Consider the following 26676-nt stretch of genomic DNA (forward strand, 5'->3'; position numbering starts at 1 on the left):
GGTGTGATAAAACAAACCTAGAGGTACCTCACTCCTTACAAATCCTAGAATCAAATGTGAGCAAAGTCTTCTCCCTTAGTGTCCTTTTTTTTTTTTGTTTTGGTTTTTCGAGACAGGGTTTCTCTGTGTAGCTTTGCGCCTTTCCTGGATCTCACTCTGTAGCCCAGGCTGGCCTCAAACCCACAGAGATCCACCTGCCTCTGCCTCCCGAGTGCTGGGATTAAAGGTGTGCTCCACCACCACCGCCCGGCACCCTTTAGTTTCCTTAACTAGTGCTACAGCTGTAATTTCCTTTTTGTCTTAACACCAAAAAGTACTATCTAGTGTTAAAACAATTATAGTCTGACTACAATTGTTTCTGAGACCTGTTTCTCAGCCTTCATCATTTCCTGTGTTTATGTGGCCACTAACTGACTATTTCCTCCAGTAAGAGCAATCTTTCTCAAGCTCTGTCTATTCTCAGGGTTCTTGATTTTGTCCAATCTGCAGTCAGTATGGATAGATTACTGACATTTCTTTCTTTCTTTCTTCCTTTCCTTTTTTGTAATTTTGCTTTTCATTTATTAGAGGATTTATTCATACTAGTGCACAGATGCCTTTTCCTTCTAAATAACTTTGCCTAGCTTTTTTGTTTAAATTCTTCTCAAATCTTATGATACTATCAATGTTCTTTAATATCAGTTGTACTCCTTAGTGTTTTATTTAGTTATCCGAGTAGAGAGCCCAATCTAGGTTCTGAGAGTACAAAGATATAAATCATTGCCTCTTTCTGTGGGTGTCCAAAGTCAGTAATAAGTACTTCAGTAAATGATGTGCCAGACAAATATTCTCGGACCCAAGCTGTGATATAACTGGTCTGTGGAAGCACAGACTAGAGAGGAAGTCTACTTTCCTAGGTGTGTGATTTCATAGCTCAATTCTTCAAGGTGTAAGTCCTCCTGGCAAGTAGGAAGGAGCAGTCCTGGCAGGCGGAGCGGTTTAGAGGAAGAAAGAAGTGTCCTGACGTTTCTCTAAGGAGCCTCCTGCCTCCCTCTTCCCCCTCCCAGGGGTGTTATGATAAAAAGTCACAACAGGAATACCTCACAACTGCACGAAATGTGATTTAAAAAGCTTCCCTTTCATGGAATGCCAGAAACTTAACTATCTAGTTTCTATATCAGATTTTGGGGCTAAGATTTAACTGTAAAAGGATTTGTTAAAAGACAGTTTCCCATTTCATAAAATACACTCATACAAAAAGGAGCAACCATGCAGTACCTGATAATCTGACGGCATAACAGGGCCGCCTGAGCTTGCACCCGAAGGCCCGATCCGGGGCTTCTTGTTTGGAGGCACCTGGTTCAGGCCTGAGTCCTGGCTGTGCTGCAGGCCTGCTCCAGCACCAGCCCCACCGGCTGCGGCTCCTCCTGCAGTCCCATTGGTTTGGGCACTGCTCTGCGGTGGTGGGGGAGCCTGTGGAGGGGCTGCTGCCTGCTGTGGGGGGGCTGTGGCCTGCTGATGCGGGTTCTGCTGCTGTGGCTGATTCTTTTAGGAGAGAGGGGAGAAAGGTCCGAAATTTTACTGTGGAGCCAGATGAATGGGAAATTCATTTCACTTCTTCATACACGTGTGACTGGTGATACACCGGGGGTATAACCTGGTCGAATGGGGCGACCACCTCCAAAATACATCCTTCCCAAAGATTAACACAGTGAGCCCTGAATAGCAAAGGTTCATTTAGACTGTGTAGCATCTCCAAATTAAACAGACATTTCAGTGGGTACCACAAGGCACATGGGAAATACCAAAAGTCTTTTCAGTCAGCACTTTGGAAAACAGAGCAGGGGGAGTGGCCAATTAACATAAAGGATGGAGTGATCTCAGGAAAGTATAGCTGGGCGGAGAGGACACTGGACAAAATAATGAAGAACTGAGACAAAACAGGAACTCAGTTTAAACTTCAAAGTCCACCTTCAGTCTCCAAACTCCCACAAAGAGCAAAATAAACATAAGTTACATAAAAGGTGGGCAAGGATACAGACTATCCTTGATAATTATGCCCCTCAGTTCTCCTTTTGCTGCGCTTACGCTCTGAAAGTCAGTGCTGCACGGAGCTCATACCTTGTCACCCTTCTCTTCTGGTTCATCCTCATTAAGGAATTCTCTTTTGGGGTATGGAATCTGGCAGCCAGCAAACACACTAAAACCATTGAAAAAGAAATGCATGTCAAAATCTGTAATTCTATCCCCTCACTTTAAAATTGTACTTTTTCTTCTTAACTCACATCCCACTCTTTACCAGGCCTGGTGTTTGCTGGACGCCTTCCACACGTCTTAATTTAAGGAGTAAGGAAGGAGCAAGTCACTACCTGCCCATCCTGCTGACTGCCACTGTCACGGCGGAGGTGGGACTGCTGGACTGTGGCTTGCAGTATGACACAGGACTCTGTCAGCACTGCTGCAGCAGTACCAACCTACACTGTCTCTGCACCTGCTTCAACATGAAAATGAAGTTCCCCTTCAGAAAAAGTCTCTAGTATTTACAAGCCCAGAGAGGTGTCTGCAGGCTGTCAGGTGCACTGGCCCCTCTGGCTAACCTCTGACCTTGCTGCCTTGTGCCCGAGCTGCGTCTGTCCTGGCTTTCAACTAGGAAGCTGCTGTGGCCCCATCTCTGAGGATTTTCTCTGAGCTCCCCTGGCATTCAGCAGCACCCAACACCCTCAACATGGAGCACAGAGCACGGAGAAGAAGGGTACGTACTCTAATGTGGGCAAGGGGTCCTCCTGAAAGTAAGGGTCCTGCAGAGCCTGCTCTGAGGTGATCCTCTTCGTTGGATCCATGGTAAGGAGTTTCTGAAGCTACAGTAACAAATGAGAAATGTGACAGCCCATGAAAAGGTTGCTCACAAGTTACCTACCTGACTTTTGTACTAATGTCTGATACAATTAACATCTAACACGCCTTTTACACACTAATGTGCGTGGGGGGGGGGGGTCCCAGGGATCGTGGATCAAACCCGAGTTGTCGAGGCTTGGCAGCATTTGCTCTTACCCACTAAACCATCTTGCTAACTCTCACACGATCTTGCATTGCTCCCTGAACAATTAGTATACTACATACATATTTATGAAATTACCACTAAGGACCCTTAAAATTCTTTCTTTTTTTTTCTGATACAAATCATTTAAGAATTTTAAAACTAGAAGTCAAGGATGATTCTCAATGGAATAAGATTTAATTTCTCAAGCATCCAGCAATTAGTCAATCTCGCTCTGCCTCCCTCCCTCTCCTTTTCAAAAGGAGGACTAGCTGGGACAATTCTGCAGTAAACAGGACGAGAGGAGCCATGCTGAGCAGGCTTCAGTGGGGAGGGAAGCACCTACCAGGAGGAACACCTTGCTGTCAGGCTTGACCTTGTGTTTCTCCATGTACTTCATGAGGCTACTGTTGGCATACCTGCAAGGATAGGAGCCCACACGATTTGTCATCCTAAAGGACAGTTCTAAGGCAGGTTTCTCTGTGCAAATACATTACTTAATACTGACACTGTATGAAAAGAAAGTTGTTAAACACTACATATCAGTTTTAGTGCTAGTCACTTTGGGAGTGCTTATGTGTAACCATGAGAACTGAAAACAGAAATAGCTAGAAATTCACCCACTGCTCTGATGCACACTGACATCTAAGAGACGGCTTGCTTGGTTTCTGCTTTTGAAGTAGAGTAGGTCATGTATATAAGGCAAGTGTTCTACAGCTGACCATCATCTCCCTACCTGTGAGACAGGTCTCCCCAAGCTGTACAGGCTTGCACCCACCCTTCTGTCTCAGCCTCCTGAGCAGGGAGGGTCATAGGCCTTTGTTACCAGGCCTAGCTTAAGGGACACATGAGTTTCGGGACATATGACACTATTCTTACTAGTATTTCTATAATATAAAACAAACAAACAACAAAACCCACCAACCTCCAACCTATAAACAACCAAATACCCACATACTAAATGCTAGGTAAAGCAACTGTTAATTTAGTCAGAGTAGATGAAATGTTACAAATACGTGAACTGGACAGGGGAGCTGAATGACACCATGTACATACAGCTCGAAGACACATCAAACTAGTATTAGAGATGCCTACATGGGATTACAAACACAAAAACTTCAGAGTATCCAGTCTTGCCTCTGAGAGGGAACAGGAGGGAGGCGCCCGGAGATGCCAGCCCACTCACAACATTCTACTCCTCAGGTTAAGAGGTGAGTGGAGAGACAGTCATTTGATTGCTCTAAGTATACAACATTTATATTATTTCCCCGAGTATGAAATATTTAAAATATAATTTTTTTCTTTTTTTTTTCTTTTTTTTTGGTTTTTCGAGACAGGGTTTCTCTGTGTAGCCTTGTGCCTTTCCTGGAACTCACTTGGCAGCTCAGGCTGGCCTCAAACTCACAGAGATCCTCCTGCCTCTGCCTCCTGAGTGCTGAGATTAAAGGCGTGCGCCACCACTGGCCCGGCAAATAGCTTTAAAATATTAAAAAATGTACCCTACATGTATAAATATATAAACCATTATTAGTGTTGTGATAATTTCCCTGTCTTTTATTATTTATTTTTGGAGCAGAATTGGTGCTCCTTAAGATTGTTTAATTAGAGGCTGGGTGGTGGCAGTGCACACCTTTAATACCAGCAATCAGGAGGCAGAGGCAGGCGCATCTCTGTGAGTTTGAAGCCAACCTGGTTTACACAGTAAGTTCCAGAACAGCCAGAGCTACATATTGAAACTGTGTCTCAAAAAACAAACTAAAACAAAATACCCAAACCAAAAAAATGTTAGAAAAAGAGGTGCCTGAGAAAAAACAAGATGCCTCAGAATTAGACGTGTCTCTCAAAGAAGTTACCTCTGCTTTACACACAGTAAAATCAGGGGGACTTTGTTTGTTTGGTTTTATAAAATTAGAACCAGTATAAAAATTTTATGTTTTTACATTTAATGTTATCTCATTAACATTTCCTTTATGGAAAGTTCTATAAAATTGCTGGGCAGTGTTGGCGCATGCCTTTAATCCCACCACTCAGGAGGCAGAGGCAGGGGGATCTCTGTGAGTTCGAGGCCAACCTGGACTACAGAGTGAGTTCTAGGAAAGGTGCAAAGCTACGCAGAGAAACCCTGTCTCAAAAAAGTTCTATGAAACCATTCTGAGTAACTGAACTGCCTACTGATCTGGAGTGGTTTCATCCCAGCTCTGAAACGTATGTCCTTCTGAGCTGACTCGGCACACGTGGCTAGGATCCACTACTGCATGAGAATCAGAGACTGCACTAGGCTCTGGCTTGGTCATTTCCCCGCTGTGTGATCCTGAACAACAGGTTACCATCTATGAAGACTTAGCTCTCACTTGAAAAAGTGGACTATAACTGTACCCACCCTGTAAGCTTGTTCCCTAGAAAGAGTGAGGAACTTAACAGTACCTTGTAACAACCTGGTTTTCCTAAAACAAATCCTTGGGAAGATCAGGTCAAAGGTGCACATCTGAAGTATTGTTGCTGTTTTGTTGCTGTGGTCTTTTGCTTTCTTCTTGGCAAAGTACCAGGGATCAAACCCAGGGCCTCACACATACTAGGTAAACATTATCACGAGCCACATAGCCCTAGCAATCAGAACATACTATTTTTGTTTTTAAATTTATAATTATTTTACATACACAAATGTATGCCTGCATGTATGCATGTATGTATGATACATGCCAATAGTGGCCTGAGAGGCCAGAAGAGGGTGTTGGACCCCTTGGAACTGGAGTTACAGATAGTCATGAGCCACTACATGGGTGCTGGGAACCTAACCAGGGTCCTCTGCAAGAGCAGCAAGTGCTCTTATCTGCTGGGCTATCTCTCTAAGCCTGCTTTTGAGATGGGATTTTGCTATATTGCCCAGGCTAGCCTCAAGCCCGGTTTAGCCTCTTGGGTATCTGGGACAACAGGGCATGCTTCACAGCACCCATTCAGAAGCTACATTAGTCCCAAGTCTCTAAAAGCACTCATTCTTACAGAAGAACAAGTGCCCGTTGTGTGGTCCCCTGGACAATACTTAGGTATATCAGAGCATTTATGGACAAGGTAGGTGCTAGACTGGAAAGAGGAAGAAGCCTCATGGTTTACAGAGAAATCATGTCTCTCCCTGTCTCAGGGCTTCCTTGTCCAATCAGCTGTTTTCCTAAGTTAACACTAGATGCTAAGTTGTCTCAATCATACAAAGCCTTCAAGTTGCCTCACTGCTGAATTCTGGGTTGTAGCTGTTTTATTTTTTCTTAATGTCAGACTTTCTAAATTCTCTTCTAGGAGCTGAACAGTTTCCAAAGCAACATAAACTTTCTAAGTATTTATCAAATTGTATTTATTTAAACATTCAGGTTTACAAAATAAATTTAACACTCTCCTTCAAATGCGTTCTTTCTCTTTTTTGGCTGGCTGAGGACAATCCAAACACCTTGCCAGTGAGCAGCCCGATCCCCTCAGCCTTGCCTTGCTCTCCCAGGAGCTCCTTGGAGTCGACGCGTCAGAACAATGACAAACATTACTGCCACTCTTAGCAATTCATTTGCAAAGCATTGGAAATTCTTTCTCGCTGATAAAAGGAAGTTAATATTCTTTTACTTTTGAAACACTATTTTATTTGAAATAAAGTATTTTTTAGATCGCTGTTTTCAACATACTTTGCTTTAGTAATGTCTGTTGTTTGCTGTTGTTTTTGTTTTGAGACAGGGTCTTATTCTGTAGACCTGGCTGGCCTGGAGCCCTAACTCAGAGATGGGCCTTCTTCAGCCTGGGATTAAAGGCATGTGCCACCACACCCATATGGAGCAGAGACAGAACCACCACAGAAAGGCCACTGCAGGATTATAAGCAGAGCATGCTGGTGTTCTAATTATACTGGCAAAGCTGATAGGTAGAAACAGATTCAAAGCGTTTCCAAAAGAAAGCATTGAACAGATGTCCTAATTATTTGGAATGTAGAGAGGTAAGAGGAAGTCAAATGCACGAGGATGAGACAGAAGGCTCTGCCTCCCAGGTCTTGGGCAGGTAGGAGTTCTGTTTCAGGCTGACAGTCCATTGGTGGTTGTCTTAGTGAGGGGTTCTATTGCTGTGAAGAGACACCATGACCACAGCAACCTTCATAAAGGAAAACATTTAATTGGGGATGGCTTAAAGTTTAGAGGTTTAGTCCATTATCATCATGGTAGGACATGGCAGTGTGCAGGCAGACATGGTGCTGGAGAGGTAGCTGAGAGTCCTACATCTTGCAGGCAACAGGAAATGGGTGTGGCTTGGGCACATGAAACCTCAAAACCCCACAGTGGCACACTTCCTCTAACAAGGCCACACCCACTCCAACAAAGCCACACCTCCCAACAGTCACCCCCTAGGAGCTTTGGGGGACAATTATAGCTACCACAGTGGTTTAGTGAGTGAATCTGAAAATTGGGGAAGTACTGAGTAATACACACACACACACACACACACACACACACGTAAGTGTTGCTTCTGCCCACCCAGCACCTCTCTGGAACACACAAGCTGTACAAACTGGAAACTTTAGCTTAGCTGACGGGAAACTGAGGCCATCAAAACTGTGGGGTTTGCCAAGGAAAAAGTGTGGAGTGACAAAGGGCCCAGGCCAAAACCCCGCGGTGTTATTCTAGAGGGCAGACGGCCCTACCAAAGGCTCCGTGAACAGGGCGAGATGAACGGTGCTCTTCCCTAGTTCCCTTGGGAGAGAACTGCTTTCGTTTCCACCAACCAACCGTCTTGTACTGAGAATTGGCTGGCAAGCTGAAGTGACTGGTTGTCAACTTGACTGCACTTTTGGAACCAACTAAAGTGCAAGCCACTGGAGCACTCCTGTGAAGGGGTCGATTATCACTATTACTTTTCTTTATGTTTGTTTATTTCAATATGAATGGGTGTTTTCTGCAGACGCCAGAAGGCATCAGATGCCCTGGATCTGGAGTTACATGCTGAGAACTGAACCTGGGTCCTCTGTAGGAGCTGCAAATGCTCTTAACTGATGAGCCATCTCTCCAGACCTTCTTTTTCTCTTCTTAAAAAATTATCCTATATATGGGCATCTGGCTGCACGTATTTCTGTGTACCATGCTCATGAAGTGCCCACTGGAGGCCTGAAGAAGGTTTAAGATCCCGTGAAACTGGAGTTACAGATAGTTGTGAGCTGCCAAGGAGGTCCTGGGAATGTGAGGAATTCTCTTTTATCAGATTATTTGAAACAGGAAGATGCACCCTATGTGAGCAGCATCTCTCTGGTGGCAGCCCAGATAACAAGGCATGAAAGAAGAAAACCGTTTGCCTGCTTGCCCTCACTCTCATCGGCAAGCCTACCTATCCTGGGGCTGTTTCCTCACCAGATTTAGCATCAATCGCTTTGGGATGCCAGTGTAGACTGAAGATGGGCAGCTCTCCAGGAACCGACGCGTCCTTCAGTGCCAGAGAGACATTCACCAGCCTTGTGGACTGAACCACGCCCCAGTTCTCGGCCTCTCCAGTATGAGATGACCGACTGCGGGACTAACCCGGCTAAGGAAGCTGGTCTTTGCACCCATCACTGTACTCGACACACCCCTCCAGCACTGAGTTTTACTCAGACCCCGGGCCATTCGGCTCCTCCCTGCTATCCTTCCTAGTTTCTTATGAAGCATCTCACTCACCAATCACTACTCAGATAGGAAGAAAACCACAGCTATAGGACTGAACTGAGGCCTTTATTATAGTCAAATTGTAACTGTTTTTTTTTTTTTTTGTGTGTGTGTGTGTGTGTGTGTGTGTGTGTGTGTGTGTGAGTGAAGACAGAGTTTCTCTATGTAGCCCTGACTGTCCTGGAACTTGCTCTGCAGACCAGGCTGGCCTTGAACTCAAGAACTCTACCTGCCTCCGCTTCCTGAGAACTGGGATTGTGCACCACCGGCCTGCCTCTGTTTTTAAATATCACAGCCCTAAACTGGGTATATAGCTAAAATCATTTGGAATATACTCTTTAAATTACTCAGGCATGACAGGTAACTAACATCTGAGTCTCTGGTTTAAACCTATATCCTTTTTAAAAGAAGAGTGAATTTTCCTACTTAAGCTACAATTTGTAATTAACAAGCCTGAGAATTTGTCTCACTCACAACATTCATGCTGAACTCTGATTGATCACCCCAGTGTGAAGTATGAAAAGGGAAGCCTTCAAAGGTGTTGATTATGGAGGGTTAACACAGAGTTCACACCCTTTTGCCCTCCTACCACAGACCACAGCCACAGGGCACTCTTTAGAGGAGATAGCAGGCAAATAGACAGCAAACCTGCCAGCACCTGCAACCTCGACCCCCGGCTTCCATCCATACCTGCCTGCTGTTCATCAGTTACTCATCTGGGGTTTTTGTTTTGTTTTTCCCAGCACAGATGGACTATGATAATCTGGAATTACTTACGTTGTTCTTCTGAAGTCTTTTTGAAGTGTTGGGTACTCTGGCATTTTTCTAATATCTTCCCAGTCTTTATCTTAAAAAAAGATTATTTATAGAAAATCTTATTAAGTCTCCTAATTTTTTAAATTTGAAAATAAACATAAAACAAACTTTATGCATGCTCTTACAAAGGAACACTTTTGAAAATAACTCAAAACAGTATTTTGAAAAGGGCAACAAATTACCTGCAGGAAACCCCATGACGCTAAATATCCGATCTAGTTGATCATGATGAAAAGGATTGCTTGTTTTTATATCCTCCTGACGACAGTGAAAAATAGGCTCTGAAGTCAACAATTCAGCAAATATGCAACCTATTGCCCATATATCTATGAAGGGAAAAACAACTTCTTATATCAATGCATTACATGTTGTTAGCTACAATTACTGCATATAATTCCAACAGACATAACAAAACTATATTTTAGTAGAGGAATGTAGAATAGTTCACCACAATGCCAAACACATCCTGAAGATAAACTACATAAACAAATAGTTTAATTATATTCATTAACTAGAATAAATGTCAGTATGCTCTGCTATAAAACAAACTACCCAACAGAAAGCTATGTTGTAATGCTGCTGTGGGATAATGCTCTTGTACACTGTAAAGATTTGTCACTCGACTTGACCTTGATATCCTCCCTATGCTAATTCCCTGCTGGGTTCCACCCTCCTGAATGCTTAATGGAAGCACCTTGTCTGTGTATCCTACATATTGGGCATTAACGCTTAGATGCAAGATTGTAAAACATCAGTAGCAAACTTCTGCCCTCCGGGGTTCTCCCATTGTGCTGTAAACCTGTATTCAAGACCTACTTCCTCCTTCAATAAAGGGCATTTAAAAAAAAAAAAGATTTGTCACTCGAATTGGTTTAATAAAACACTGATTGGCCAGTAGCCAGGCCCGAAATATAGGCAGGGCGACCAGACAAGAATTCTGGGAAGGGGAAAGGCAGGGGTCAGGGATCACCAGCCAGACACAGGGGAGCAAGGTGAGAATGCTGCTGAGAAAAGGCACCAAGTCATGCGGCTAAACACAGATAAGATGGTTAATTTAAGTGTAAGAGCTGGTCAGTAATGAGCCTGAGCTACCAGCTGAGCATTTATAAGTAACATTAAGCCTCAGAGTCAATTTGGGAAGTGGCTGCTGGATATTTGGGAATAGGCAGGCGGGAGAGAAACTTCTGCCTATAAATGCCTCTCTTCTCTGACCATTTAGATATTTCCCTCCACAGAAATCAGCCTTCTGGATAATGGGTAATGTAATGGCCTTCAGTAACCATTGTTTACCATACCACGATGTGCTATGATAAAAGGGCATAAAACAATCTAATAATCTTAATGACACAGTCACTGTCACGATCATCAGGGACACCCATCAATACCACACAGTAATGTTGTGTTGGCTTTTTAGTTTTCTCCTGTCTTCCACATCATGCTGTCTGTCACTCCTGTCCCTAATAGCTCCATTATCTCTCTTCCTCCTGGTGGCTTCTAATACAGTCAGTGAGGACTGCTACTGTAAGCTGCCAGTCATGTCAACTCCTGATTGGTCCTTTATTCAAAGAAAAATCTAGACTTCCCTGTGAACTGTTTGCATAACGAACCTCAGAAAAGCAAGAATGTTAAATTCTGTTTCCTGCCAACATTATCTTTTTGTTTTGTTTTGTTTTTTGAATCAGGGTTTCTCTGTGTAGACCAGGCTGGCCTCCAACTCACAGAGATCCGCCTGCCTCTGCCTCCCAAGTGCTGGGATTACAGGCGTGTGCCACCACTGCCCGGCCTGCCAACATTATCTTAATTTTGTATTTCCATCCAGCTCTTGCATCACTTATATTTGTTTCTGACACAACCAAAGCATGGAGAAAAGTGAGAGTGAGTGAATGTGTATGTGTTTATATAGACTGTTATGAATGTATTTTAAACTCAGAGATAACTGATTTAAAAGTATCTTTCTCTATCTTAACAATCTGTCTAACTTCTACTGTGAATGGATAATTAGGACTTGACTAAAATTGGTTATGATGATTTTGTTTTGGAGACGAGATTTGACCTCACTGTGTATCCCGGCCTGGCCTTAAACTCACAACCTTCTTGCATCGACATCCTCCCAGGTACTAGTATTGCAGGAACTAGTACCTGGCTAAGCAACTACGTTTTTATCTTAAGTGGTAAATCTCATTAACCGAGCAAAAAAGTTGCAAACTGGTTAAAATTCAATTTCAGTTCTCCTTACATTTATTAAGAGCAAACAATAACAACAAACTCACCACATCTATTTCAACAGCAGAGGAAAGCTGAAAAAGAAAACTACAACCGTGCTTCTCAAAAAGTGTGCTCCCCAGTGTGCAGACACACGGAACTACCAGGAAGGCACGGGAAAGCTGGATTTCTGGGGGACTTAGTGTATGTGTAACACTAACTGGGGGTGGCAATTTGAATGAGATGCCCCCATAGGCTCCTATTTGAATGCTTGGTCCCAGTTGGGGACTGTTTGGCCTTGCTGGAGTGAGTGTGTCACTGCTACGGGCTTTTCCAGGGTTCAAATGCCTACGGCCTTCCTAGTGAGCTCCCTTCGCTTCCAGCTCGTGGGCCAACATGTAAACTCTCAGCCTATGTTCCAGGACCACGCTTTCCTACCAGCAGGAGTGCCCCACCCCTCCCCATGACAGTCAAACCCTCTGGAACTAAGAGCCCAAATTAAATTCTTTCCTAAGTTGCCTCACTCATGGTGTTTTGTCACAGCAATAGAAAAAAGTAAGGCAGTAAGAAACAAATTTAGCAGAAAAAAATTTTTTGGCTAAATATCTCTTTTCTTCATGGAAAATCTCCCTTTTATATATTATACAAGTTGCAGGTGAGGGCCAGGGCATATGGATTGCTTCTGATTCCACATCCTCTACCAGGCATGTTCAAGTTCAGGTTGCATGAGTCCCAGGATAGCTATGAATACGACCCAATGCATTTATGGATGATGAGGTCATTTACGTGCTGCAATGCAAAAACAATGGACACTCCTGCCCCGAACTATACACCATCTTTCTTGATGGCTCTATTAATTTCCAACTAACATTTCCCTCCACACACATGCATGCTCTCAGACTTCTTCTCCCTTCCTACGCTCTGCTGCCTTCTGCGGTTCCCAAGAGCTGGGAGGAAAAGGCCGAGATAACAAGAAAAGCAAACCCATCAGGTGGGAAGATCAAAGAGCCACTCCAGTCACTGTACTGACGGCACGGCCTCAGCAGCCTCCGATATGACAGGACACAGGTCCAGTGTCACACTCACATTCCTCTGCAGTCAACACACTTGTCCCTACAGTTCTGAGACCACTCAGAAGCTTTTGCAAACGTTGAGTAATTATGGACATTTTATATTTATATTAATATCTACTTCAGCACTACACTACAGTATCTGGATTTTGAAGAAATCAGCTCTGGTAAGGCACTGGAATACATGTCTGCTTTTGACCCATGAGTTAATTATGAGGCTAACTGCATCTCTCCAAAGACAGGAACAGAACTTGCAGTGTGCTCCGAGTGGCATGCTATTTCAGAAGCTTGAGTAACATTCCACTCTTAGTGCCCTTGTTAAGCAGATGCAACAGCAGCTAAGGTGATGGACTGCTACAGCCTGCAGCCAAAGGAGCGGCTGTAGAGGATAGGGACCATGCCGAGAAGTCCTCTCGGAAATCCAAACACGACAAAGCTAGGCCCGGGCCACTGCTTCCTCTCTCCTTGCCTTCTCTTTTTCTTCGCTGTCAAGAGATCTCCAGAGCTGAGGAAGAGTCTCACCTGCTAACTCCCTATCCATAGCTGAGTCTTCCCTGTAGTTAGACAACAAAATCTCCCAAGTCTCCATTGTAAGGAAGATCATAAATCCTAACAAACCAATTCATAACCATTTTCTTTCTCTAGTTCTTTTCCCTTTTGGTGGTCTGGCAAGTTGCTGAACGAGCGACCCTACCAAGTCTGTGTTTCCTGCCTTAATGGACACACTGCCATTCTGCAGACCATTCAAGAGAGATGGAACATCGCATTGTGTCTTGGTTAGGACACCTGGAGGAGCTTTTCTCCAGCACGATACTCCTGTCCTGGTTTTCTTTGTAGAGCCAGTTCCTAACCCTCCTTCCAGCTCTTCAGATCAACAGCTGTGTAGCAGCGATAAAGGAAGATGTGCATGTCCTTGCTTCTGTGTGCACTGACTTTATAACGAACCATTTTACATTTAGGAGCGCTCAGCTTATCAACCATCTTGACACTTACCAATGGCCTTTGTGTAATGCCTGGCACCGAGTAAAAGTTCTGGAGCCCGATACCAAAATGTCACAACCACTGGATCCAAATCTGCGAGTGGCTTTAGAGGAGAATTGAATAATCTGGCAAAACCCATGTCAGCTGGAAAATAAAATAAATATGTAAAACTCAATTTGACGTGGTATCAGAGCCATGCAGGGGTTGGTAACTGCCCTTTCAAAGACAGACACCTGCTCTAAGAACTGCACCCTGGCTAGGAACTACATTGTTTACCTTTACTGAGATACAGTCCTTGACGCCATCTGCTTTACTGACAAGGAGACTAAAGCTTAAAAGTATGTTGACTTCCTGAGGGCGAAGGCGTTAAGTTCAGAGTCGAAAGTGGGATGTGAGCCTAAACTTCAGCTTCCTGGCTTTCAGGAGCAGTTAAAACATTCCAAAAGTCTTGTTTAGTATACCACTTAGTTCAGTATGCCCTGGAATCAGGAGCTACAAACTTAGGAGGGCTGAATTACATGAGTTTCTTCCCAAGCCTGTGTTCAGTGACAGCGGACTGGACACTTGGAATCAGCTATGGGGGAGCAATTAGAGCACGCAAAACAGAAAATATCATTATTGGGACCTTTCTCCTAGAAAGTTGATTGTAACAGCACATCATACACAATCTCAAGAACACATGTAAGAAATATATATAATAGACAATTGCTGTAAGAGATATATAGACAGTTGCTATAATAATTCATTTAACAAAGATGTAAAGAAACTAAGTATTGGGGGGTACTTGTCACTCTAAGGTTCTAGAGATCTTTTTTATGATTTCATAAATAGGATGTACCTTACATCTATAAGACACTTTACAAATGGCATTGATACACATCATCCAACCTCATTTCACCTTTGTAAGAATCCTACTTTAGTACTTGGTTTCACACTTCTGAGATGAGGAATCTAAAGCCAAAGCCAATGAAATTACTTGTCTATGCTCATCAGTACTCAAAAACCATGTTTTGATTTAGTAGCCATATTCTTGTGTGTACATGTGCACATGCCGTGGGTGTGCCGGCAGGGGCTGGTATCAGGTGTCTTTCTCTTACTCTTATGTTGTCTAGCCATTCCTTAGAAACTGAAACAATCCATCCCAGCCTGAAAGTTCCTTGCTGGTGTACTGTTTGAAGCCAGAAGGAAAACAACTTCTGGTTTCAAAACAGTTTCAGGAAGTCCCTGAAACTGACCAGATTTCACTATGCCCCTCCCTCCCAAGAACACACTGTAACAACTGCTGAGAGTCACTGTGAGACAAACCAAGCTGCAAAAAACGACAGAGACCAGCCCACCTGCCTGGAAGAGGCTTAGACCAACTTAGTCATTTGGAAAGGACACCCTCCAACCTGTTGAGCTGCCTGCATGCTGTGCAGTGTGCTCTAGGTTCCTAGCTTTTGTGAACTGTCACGTCTGCTAAGGTGAGCTTTTGTGGTACACCTGTCTGAGTCATTTCTGCTCCACTTAAATTCCTGAAGTAACCCTTCACCCATCACAAAGTTGGTCTCTGGTGGTACCTATTTTGCTCTGCCATGAGTTCCATCTCTGGGGTAAGTAGACAATTGTGTGGCATTTCCCCAGGAAAAGTTTTTAGTGACACAATACTTACCACCTTATTTTTTTTGAGACAGGGTCTCTCCCTGAGCTCAACACACACTCGTTAGGCTGGCTGGCCAGCAAACTCCAGAATCCTCCTTTCTCCAACACCCCCAGCTCTATAAGTAATAGATTAACTTTTAATGTGGGTGCTGGGGATCTGAACTCAGGTCTTTCATGCTTGTGTGTTAGGCATTTCAACTAAGGCACCATGGAGCCCTTTAGTAGCTAGACTCTTTTTTTTTTTTTTTGGTTTTTCAAGACAGGGTTTCTCTGTGTAGCTTTGCGCCTTTCCTGGAACTCGCTCTGTAGACCAGGCTCACAGAGATCCGCCTGCCTCTGCCTCCCAAGGGCTGGGATTAAAGGCGTGCGCCACCACCGCCCGGCCCAAAGCTAGACTCTTAAGCACTGACTGACATCCAGTAAATTATACACACGGTAATTACAAACCACAAAGGCAGAGTCACAAGAGGATAAATCCATATAATTTAAAATATACACCATACACAGTACATTTTGAATGTGTAAGAGACCCAAATGTACTATAAAAAGAACAAATGTAGATAACTACAATGGATCATTTAATCAGAAACTAAGTATGCTATAATATATTGTTTCTTTAGAGTTTGAAATAATGTATAATGCTACATGAGACTGCTCTGGAGTATCAAAACTCTGGAGCTCTTAAAAAAAAATTAAAGTTAACCAAGGAAACCTGTGCTGATACCTACCTACCCTTTTAAAACTACATTTCTCTAGTGCAAACGAGACCAGCCAGTAATTTTCCCAACATTACACCTATTATTTCATGACAGGCTGAGTGACAGGTGCTGGCTGCTGTGGTGACTGGCTGCTATGGTTGGTAAGTGTGATGGTGGAAATGCATGATGGATGCTGTTTAGGCCACTGAAAAGCATTTTACGTTACAGGCAAAAGCTAATGTTTCCCTTCTTATTCTCTACCTTTTAATTAAATTTTAAAAAATGAATTAAGTGATTTATTTCTGGAGACAGGGCCTCACCATGTAACTCTGGCTGGCCTAGAACCCACTCTGCCTCCTAAGTGCTGGGACTAAAGGCATGTGCCATCATGCCTGCTTCCATCTCTTAATTCTGTTTAATTCACTGTTAAAAGAAGCCACAGTCAGAAGAAAATAAGTACAATTCCACTCTACTGAACAAAGTTTACAAGAGCTTTTTCAAATAATCTAGATAAAGTAACTAACCTAAACATTGCTTTGATTATTTTCTTTTAAAAATGTGTGCGGAGCTGTTTAATGAAATGGATGGGTAAGCTGAGCAGTGCACACCTTTAATGCCAGCACCCAGGGCAGGCGGGTCTCTGAGTTCTCAGTCAGCCTGGCCTACAGAGCAGATTCTAGGACAGCCAGGGCTACACAGAGAACCCTGTGTGGAGGTGTGTATCTAGGCAGTATCTAACAGCAGGGTCTAATGCCCAACAAGTGTGCCTGACAGCAGCAGATACATACAGGTAACAGAGTCAGGCTACAGTCAGGTAACAGTGTCTGGTTTCTAACACAAGCTAAGTTCCACAGTGGGAGGGTCTCTGGATCCTTCAAGGAACCATCCGGAAGGGTGCTTTTAAATACAGCAGAAATAGACTAATTTCAAAGTAGATTTTGAAGTTTTATGTTTTTGAGAAGGGAGAGAGGAAGGATGTTAGATAAGGATTGCTAAATATTTTTGGTTTCTTGAGACAGGTTCTTACCCTTAGCTCAGCTGGCCTGGAACTGACTATGTAGCCCAAGACAATCCTCTCATCTCAACCTCTGAAGTGCTAGGATTGAAGGCTTAAGTCATGTTGGGGTTTTTGAGCTTGCTAGGGAGGAAAGTACACAATGTACCTTTCTTCCATTCAACTGTGCAGTTCCTTGGAGCCCAAAGAGAACTATACTAAAGCCTGAAACATAGGCATTTGGTCTGCCTAATCAGTGAAGGGGAAGATGAACAGGAATCTGTTACACAACTCAAGTAAAACATAGCTCTCTGAACAGATGAAGATAGGTTTCTTCTGTATCCCAGGATCTAATCAATATTCTTATGTATAATTCAGCTATTATTTGGCTTAAAAGGGCTTATTGGGAAATGTTATCATTTTGACTATTTTCTACAGAGAAAATATTTTCCAGTTTCAAATAACCGTGGACTTTTGAATTATAACCTGTTTTTAATGTTCAAGCTACCTGTGTATTATTTCTCCTGCAGTTGTATATAAAATGTTTTTACATTCAAAAAGGACAAATACTATAGACTTGTATTATATGTAATATATAGAATATGCAACTTCATAGAGACAGAAAGACTAGAAGTTATCTCAAGATGGAGAAGAAAGGAATATAGAGCAATGATTTCCTAAGTAGAGGGTTTCTGTTTTGTGTGATGGAAAAGCCCCACAAATGGACAGTAATATCAGGACAGAATATCATGAATGTAATAAATCAATACAATTAATGTAATTAATGAATATCATAGGTATAATTATTGAATGAATACTGTGAGTGCAGTCAATGAATATCACAAGTGTAATTAATATGAGTGTAATTAATGAATATCATGAGTATAATTAATATCTTGAATGTAATTCATACCACTGAATTGTGAACTTAACAATGGTTACAATTGCAAATATTATGTTCATTTAAAAAATAAGATGGAATGTAATCACCATACATTATAGTGTGTATGAAACTGAAGACAGCGATGTTCTAAAACAGGAAGTGGTGATGGTGTCACGGGCCTATGAGGATGCTGGACTAAAGTCTATCTAATTGTACAAATAGGAAAAAAAATAATAAAAGAACACAGGCATTTGCAGTTTTGTTTTTTTTTAAACCATAGATTGAACCCAGGGTGTCTCACACATGCTATGTTAGCACCTACCCTGAGTGCCCTCAGTCCCTACTTCACTACCTTCCACAGTAATTCTGGGGCTGTGGAAGTAGTGTGGTGGTGGGTTACCATATACACACAAACACAGCATTAAAACCAAGTTTATAAGGACTTAATCCATTATAATAACTCTTGTTATTTATTAATTTATAATTTCTCCCCAATCTTTACCAGAACTGTAATCTTGAAATTCTTAACAATAAGGTAATTATCTGAGCAGAGAACAGAACTTTATGTCGACTAGATTTGGGGAATTAGGGTAAACAGTGAATGACACAAAAACAATAAAGAGTCTAGGAAGATGCCAATGAATTTGCTTGGGGACAATGGAACTCAGGGTGCCAAGGGGGCCAAATAACAATAAAGACTTCTGCTAGAGAGGACAGACATCCAAACTCTAGAATCATTTTCACAACATCCAAATCCTTGAAGAAAAAATTATAGAGGGAGGCTGTGTCCCGCACCAGTGTTAAAGGTGTCCTGACACAGCACATGACCGGGGCAACAGGAGCACAGTGCAGAAGTAACAGCCACAGAATGTCAGCAGCCTCGAGCCAGACTGCCCAGGAGACAAGGTGCACTGTGGGAAGAACACTGATTGACAGACACGGGCCCCGGGATCTGCTAGGACACAGGTCACAGGCACACCGTGGTGAGAACAGTGACTGACAGACACGGGCCCCGGGATCTGCTAGGCCTTTCAGGAAGAACAGTGACTGACAGACACAGGCCCCGGGATCTGCTAGGCCTTTCAGGAAGAACAGTGACTGACAGACACAGGCCCCGGGATCTGCTAGGCCTTTTCAGAGACAGTTTTGACAGCGAAATGGATTTCAAGGTGAGACTCTAACAAATTATGGTAAATGAAACCACAGAGTGAACATGAAGGCCACCCTAGGAGTAGAGAAATAATGGGCTGCACCAGCACAGGACACGGACACAAAGCTAAAGAAAACAAGATGGAGGCAGAAGTGAAGTGGCGCAGAAAAAGTGACCACCAGTTTACAGACACTCAAGTCTAACTCACGGACATAAACTTTGTGACTGTAGAGTTAGAATGGTGCATGTCCAGAGCCAGATTACCTCGAGCTATCCTAAGTCCTCTTGATAGCCTAACGTCCTTCCTTGGGGATGCACTCACAGACCACCAGCTTCTACCAAGCTACAAGGGAAGAATGTGACTGAGTAAGATCTAAAACTCACAGCAGAGTTTATCCATGCGATGACCTACCTACCTCATACTTGGAAAATGCCTTAATTTATGATTTGTTCTGGGTCTACAAAAGTCCATGCAGCTGCCTCCATGTTAGAATGTTATTCATTCAGGCAACTGAAATGTGTGCTCCTTGGTTATGGCCACTGATTTCAGATCAGAATAAACTCCCTTATTCACTTGGAGGTGAGCACTCTACTCTGTGTCAACAGTTCTGGCTCTAAACTGTGAGGCCTCATGGAGCATCCACTTCCACCAGGAGTCACCTGCATTGGCATCAGTTATCGACAGGTCACCCAACCACACTGCCTCCTCAGATAGACGCTGGTGATTCCTTCTGGGGACTGGGCCTCTCCTCTGGCATGGCTGGCATCTTTGACAGTCCTGTAGTCTGCGCAGGCTATCATCAGATGCCCTGGTGCTCTACCTCAGGCACCCACCGGAGCATTTGCCTGTGTTGCTGATTTTCAGAGCACCTGTTTGCTAGCATCTCCAGAATCCGAGCGTGCTGTTTCTGTGTCCGTTCCAGCTTACCGCAACCTCATCCCTTCAGCTCAGAAGCGCGTGATCACAAAAGGTACCAAACATGGTAAGTGCCATCTCCTCTCCAGATCAAGATGGAGGTGTCAGGATCAAGATGAGCACTGGCCTCACACGGAATGAGACAACACACCCCATTCCTGGAAGGAACCTTATTAGCTGTTCCACTATGAAGACATAAGGGATGAGCACCCAGTGTCTTGAGTCCCTCACATTTTTGTACAGGTTCAGAATAAACCCCAGACACAATGGGAAAAGCCCACCTTGGTACAAAACCCAAGGGAGTTTTTCCCACAAGTGGCACATAAATTTGATCTCAAGCACAAGTCCCTTTAGCTAGCATACAAAATTATACAGTTTCCGGGGAAAAGATACCTCCCCCAAAACAAAGGGAAGCAAAGACCAAAGGAAGGAGTGTTTGGGGACCACAGCCACCTGGGGTTCCACTTGGCTTTATGTTTAATCATTATAGCAATTCAACTTTGCAATTAATTGGAAAAACAGGGAAACCTATCAAACTGTAACTTGCCTTTATCCACCCTTGCCCTGCACAGGCAATGGGATACATTCAATATACTCAAATTGTGTTTTCTGTTTTGTTTCTCCATGCTAGAACTTGTACACAATAAAGCAAAACATATTGAATGAGAAGGCTACTTCAATTTGAGTTTAAAATCATCTAAGAAATGGTAAAATTGCAAATTTACAAAAGAAAACCAAAAAGAGTTCTGGAAACCATAGAAACAAGAAAGGTATTAAAAGCCAGGAAGTGGTGGCACACGCCTGTAATCCAGAGGTGGGTGGATCTCGAGGCCAGCCTGGTCTAAAGATGAGTTCCAGGACAGCCAGGGCTACACAGAGAAACCCTGTCTCCAAAAGCCAACAGAAAAAGACAGAAAAGAAAAAGAGAGGTGCTGAAGAGCAGGAAATGAATAACGAATCCCACCTTGCCTGCTCTGAGTCCTCATTGCTCCCCCTTCTACTCTCTACAAATTTCCAAGCTAGACAAAGATCTGCATCTAACTCCCAGCTTGTCATGGCCTCTCCTCACAGCCTCGGACAGTGACCCCACACTATCTATCCACTATCCATGCTAAGGCCTCTCTAGAATTTGCTAAATGACTTCAGATCATTGTACCGACCTGTAATCCAGTAATATACCTTTCGTTAATTCAACTTTCCATCTGTAAGGGCATCTCTCTGCTGCTCAGCTTTTAAAATTAGGGAGGGAGAGCCGTGACCTGAGATCCACACAGCATGCCTCAGCCTCTCCTGCCCTCTCTTACAGTGAAGAGGGCTCTAACTGGAAGGTCCGTGTTTTCACCTGGTTCCACCAAGCCTACATGCTGTTGTGATGTTTGTGAATAAAAGTACATGGGACAAACTCAATCTGTCCCCAGACTTTGACAGTAACTGAGTAGAAACCCATGGCATCCTATCAACATGGACAAAGGACTGTACGAGCAATCTCCAATAATGAGACATTATGCATTACTATGACACTTAGAATAATTCTAAAAATCCAAAATTGTTTGCAGTGGCCTCCCACAGTGAACACCTGGAGAAAAATGATGTGACAAGAGCTAAATCCAGGTGACTGATGCTGAATGTGATGCTTCAGACTCCCTTCGCCTGGACAGGAAGGACCCTGGCTGGTTCCACAGAGAACTTGAGAGGGTAACTCTTCCATTTCTCACCTCAAACTTGGACCAACTTCTGAGGACACAGCCACAAACTCATCTTCCACGACACCACCGAGAACTCCAGGCAAGTGAAGCCAAACCACCACAACACTCCTAGCGTTCACTCTTCTATGTTCAGACGATGTAAGAACTGTCTAAGAGATTCTGCACTTTCTTTGGTCCACTTTCCTAACTGATAAATCGCTAATCTTGGTTTTAGTAAAACTACAAAAGAGGACGACAGTATCATGTCCTTTTATTAATCATGTATTTGAGTGTTTGCTTGACTTAAATCAAGTCTTACTGTTTTAAGTGACTCAAATATTTTCACAGAAAAACCTTCTCATTATTCAGCATAACTTTTAAAAAATGTATCTTCACACTGACAGAGACCTATTTTAAACTTTTCAAAAGGAACTAGATTTTAGGGATATCTCAAAATTTAAATTTAAGCTGCACCAAAACCAATAGGATCTCATAATAAGAAAAAAAGTAAAAAGTACTAACTGGGTTGAACCATCTGGATCACTATGCTATATTTCTTTTCTTTTCTTTTCTTTTTTTTTTTTGAGACAGGGTTTCTCTGTGTAGCTTTGCACCTTTCCTGGAACTCACTTGGTAGCCCAGGCTGGCCTAGAACTCACAGAGATCCACCTGGCTCTGCTTCCCGAGTGCTGGGATTAAAGGCGTGCGCCACCACCGCCCGGCTATATTTCTAATAAAGCTGTTGTGATAGAACAAGTTAAAGGCTCTAGGCAGTCCTGTGACATACAATTACTAACTGTACTGATACCCAATGGCTTTGACTTGACCCACCAAATACAAAATTCTAATAAAGGCTCCAGTCTCTGAAGACAACAACATCCATAGTGTTGGTATCAAAACTGCCCAAATACTAGCATTGAAGGAGACCTCTCTGGAAATATAAGTACTAAACTAGAAGGTTTAGAACAAATCTACTAAAACTAATAATTTTTAAAACATGTATCTTTGAGCTGGTGGTGCATGCCATTAATCCCAGCACTTGAGAGGCAGAACCCAGGTGGATCTCTGTTAGTTCAAGGCCAGCTTTATCTACAGAGCAAGATTCAGGACAGGCACCAAAACTACAGAGAAACCCTATCTTGAAAAAAACCACAACCAAAGCAAACAAACAAAAATATATCTTTAAAAGGACTCATATTTAAATACATAAAATTATCCTTTCAAAAACAAGAAACTTATAGAAGAGATCATACCTTAAAACCTGTGTTTCCTGGGCTGGAGAAATGGCTCAGAGGTTAAGAACACAGAATGCTCTTCCAGGTCCTGAGTTCAATTCCCAGCACCCACATGGTGGCTCACAACCATCTGCAATGAGATCTTGCGCCCTCTTCTGTATACATAATAAATAAATCTTTTTTAAAAAAGTTTAAAAAAAACCCGTGTTTCCTGATTAAATGACTTTTCAGAGCGTTCCATAGTACAAGCCAAGCTTATAAAAATACATTGCCCCTCGACATTCAGAGAACATTGCAGAAAAGGGATGAAGAAGAGTGTTGTCCAATGCTGCCTCCTGGACATGACATGTCACTGGGCTCAGGAACCCACAGCAGTGGTTACCTATATTAAGACCTGCTCACAAGGCCCCACCTCTAGTTCAGAAGCTACTGGAAGCTGGTGGTGGTAAAATTTTATCCTTGAAGGCATGGCCAATGACAGGTTGTCCAGAATCAGGCAGACAGCCTTCTACCTTTGTGCACATAGACAGCACTAAATGAGCTCTCAGTGTTCATGGTTTGTAATGGACATGAGTATGGGAGGAGGTGGCCTGAAGGAGTATCTGGGTGGGGTGGAGATGATTAAAACACATTTTATAAATGTGTGACATTGTAAATAAATAAATAGAAATATTCTTAAAAATTACCACATAATACTCCTATTCTCCTATTCTGACAATGAACAGTAATCATTGGGTAAAATTATGAAATAACTTACTGGAGTTCCAGTTTCCTTTCTGATTGTAAAATAAGAAATACGATTTTATCATGCCCACAAATGCTGATCTCTCATGGGTTTGGCCTCCAGCTTCTACCCCTGACAGTAGTAACACTTGATACATATAGAAAGGATAGTATTGCTGGGAAGGAATTTTAAAATTATTATTATCTGATTTCTTCTATAATGTAACTGTTACCCATTTACTTTCCCAGGCTTTCCAAAATAATACCAAAATAATAGGACAAATAAGATTTACCATAAATACCACCTCAAATGACATGGCCGTTAAAGACCAATCCTAAAACAAAAACTGGCCACACCACATAAGGTTATAGCTACAAAAATCAAACTGGCCAAAAACCCCAAAATGACAACTAAAGTTAAAATAGTAATAAATTGTTTCACATATCTCAAACATCAAACAAAATATTTCATAGACTATAAATGATTACAGGCACAGGGAAAACACAGTTTAAAGATCTTTTTTTGAGTCAGGGATTTGGTTAAAAATGCCTATTACTGTCATAATTCATCAACTTTATATCTAATCTGCCACATGTAAATATACATGTCAGATACAGAGGGCGAAAAAGAAAAATAGGCTGGGCAGTGGCTGCACACGCCTCTAATCCCAGCACTCGGGAGGCAGAGGCAGGCAGAACTCTTAGTTCGAGGCCAGCCTGGTCTACAGAGTGCACTGCTGTCTTGAAAAACCAGGGGGGGGGGGGGGGGGAGAGAAAGAGAGAGAGAGGGAGGGAGGGACGGAGGGAGGGAGGGAGGGAGAGGGGGAAATCTGACCTAATCCCGACAGCTAACAATGTCCTATGACGTCAGGGCGCCTTCCTTAGTGATTCTAACAACCCCTCTCCTGTAAACTGCTTCCCTGCCTACTCAGTTTCACCTTTATTAGATGCTAGAAACGAGCCTTCCTAGCATCATGAGACATAAAACACCCTCCAGCCTCGACATGTACAAACTGAAGTCCATGCCAAGAAGGAAAACTGTGAATGGAAGCTCTCAGAAAAATGCTACGCCCATGTGAAAGGTTCAACCAGGCTAATGATTAGGACTTTGCGGTTGTGGAAAACTGGAATTCTGCACGTCCAGAGCCAAGTGATCTCAGGATATCGTTATTCTTGTTTCTGAGTCTGCTATGTCTTTTCAACCATCAGATAAAACTTCTAGAATGTATTAACAGACCTCTAGCTTCCTTCCATCAACCTAAAGGCTAAGAATGTGCTCAGATAATGTATTAAATCTATAGCAGAGCTGTCCATCTGTCCATGCCATCATCACATACCACCACCTAATTTTGTCTGTCTGTCTACCTGATGTTTCTGCCCATGTACTTGGGGGACGCCTTGATACGTGGCTTTTGTTTGTTCTGTGACTACAAGTTGGTTGTAACTGCTCTCACAATGAACTAGCTATTAAGGCAACCTGCACAAAATTTCTTCATCTAGAGACAGACAAGAGCCGTGTCCTGCATTGGCAGAGGTAAAACTCAGTTGAAAATGGAGGGAGGGCTGTCAGTGCTGAAGGGACCAGGAGGAGCTTGAGAAGAGCTATGTGACGATGCTGTACTACAGGAAGCTTAAGAGAACCAGTCGTTTTTACAGCTACCAGGGGAACTCAGGTGCACAGACCAGGGAGGGATCAAGAGCCTGCAGGGAAAGTCTCAGGACAGGAGCCTTAGCCATGGCTTCAAGAACGAGCAGGGCACTGCTCTTTAAATCCAGTTTCCCTTCACTGTATCCACTTTAGCAGGCAGCTGTGTGGCTGAGGCAACATAATAAAGAACCACACTGCACAACAGAATGTTTCCACGGCTTTCTCATGGGGAGGGAGACTAGCTTTTATCTCCTTTTCACTTTTGCCAAGCAAAATGTCCATCTTCAATAAACGCCTGTAAGAAAACATGTGAGTGTTAAAATGCAAACAGACGAGGGGAAGGGAGCAGCAAAGGGAAGCACCCATCAGGTAGTATTTAACGACAGCACAGTGAAGGTCAATTCCATGCCAACTGGGCAGAGGCCAGAGCAGGCTTACTAGTTTAGAGCAGCTAGCTTCTTCCGGAACTGGACTGGGAAGAAGATGCCCAAGAAGGAAGCAAGCAGCCGGGCAGGCTGGCGGAAGCAGTCGGGTTGTGTCTCCAGCATCAACTTTCCAATAGCACACACAGTTTCATTAAAACCCTTCCTGCCAGCACTTAGGAGGCAGAGCCAGGCGGATCTCTATGAGTTCAAGACCAGCAGCCTGGTCTACAGAGCGCGATCCAGGGCAGGCACCCAAACTACACCGAGAAACTCTGTCTCGAAAAAACAAAACAAACCAAAAAACAAACCAAAAAACCAAACCCCTTCCTGCCTGGGTTAATGGTCACAACCAGTGTGAGGTACTAAGAGTATTCACTTCACCAGGGATGACAGCGCCTGGCCAGAGACATGCTCCTGAGGACAGCAGTGGGGAGCCCCGGGGAGAGGCTATGCACTGAGTCACAGTTAGAGCAATGCATGTGGGACCAGAACACAGTAAGCTGGGGTGTTATGCTGGAGAGCGGTGGTGACACACTTGGCATACTGTATGGAGCAAAAGTTTAGGGCGTTTGTTAACTGATGCTCCAACTGACAATGACAGGCTCTTATTTTGAAGAAAGAGCTGTGGGTTTACAGACTATCTACATTTTCCAACGTATTGTCTATAAACACTCCAAGAAAGTAATTTTAAAATCAACAACTTAATAAGGTATTAAAAAGGGCAAAATTAAAAGTGATGAGCAATCTTTGTAACCACCTTGTTGTTTTAATCAATTATCTTGGAATAATTACCTACCTATTTTGACTCTCCCCCTTTCAGGACCTTCTCCCATTACTAGGATATTTGCTGGTTTCTAGGAATAAAAATAGAGCATTCAAATTACTACATTTATTCTTTTGACATGCTCCACAATGGAAATTTTCTCTTGTGAA

General features: G+C 43.1%; 1 protein-coding gene across 4 annotated transcripts in view; it reads right to left on the reverse strand.

The window, feature by feature from the left end:
• Cdk19 (cyclin dependent kinase 19) overlaps nt 1-26676 on the reverse strand; it is a 51358-nt gene that overhangs the window by 4926 nt on the left and 19756 nt on the right. For 3 of the 4 annotated variants that reach the window (XM_036168859.1, XM_036168856.1, XM_036168857.1), the window contains 8 exons: nt 26540-26597; nt 13758-13889; nt 9675-9818; nt 9454-9523; nt 3363-3435; nt 2740-2837; nt 2101-2179; nt 1258-1524 (listed from right to left, as the gene is read on the reverse strand). In XM_036168859.1, the coding sequence (XP_036024752.1) occupies nt 1258-1524; nt 2101-2179; nt 2740-2837; nt 3363-3435; nt 9454-9523; nt 9675-9818; nt 13758-13889; nt 26540-26597 (921 nt within the window). The remainder of the gene's footprint in view (nt 1-1257; nt 1525-2100; nt 2180-2739; nt 2838-3362; nt 3436-9453; nt 9524-9674; nt 9819-13757; nt 13890-26539; nt 26598-26676) is intronic. The other variant, XM_036168858.1, reaches the window with a different exon arrangement.

Source organism: Onychomys torridus, chromosome 19 (assembly GCF_903995425.1).
Source record: "Onychomys torridus chromosome 19, mOncTor1.1, whole genome shotgun sequence".
Taxonomy (NCBI): Eukaryota; Metazoa; Chordata; class Mammalia; order Rodentia; family Cricetidae; genus Onychomys; species Onychomys torridus.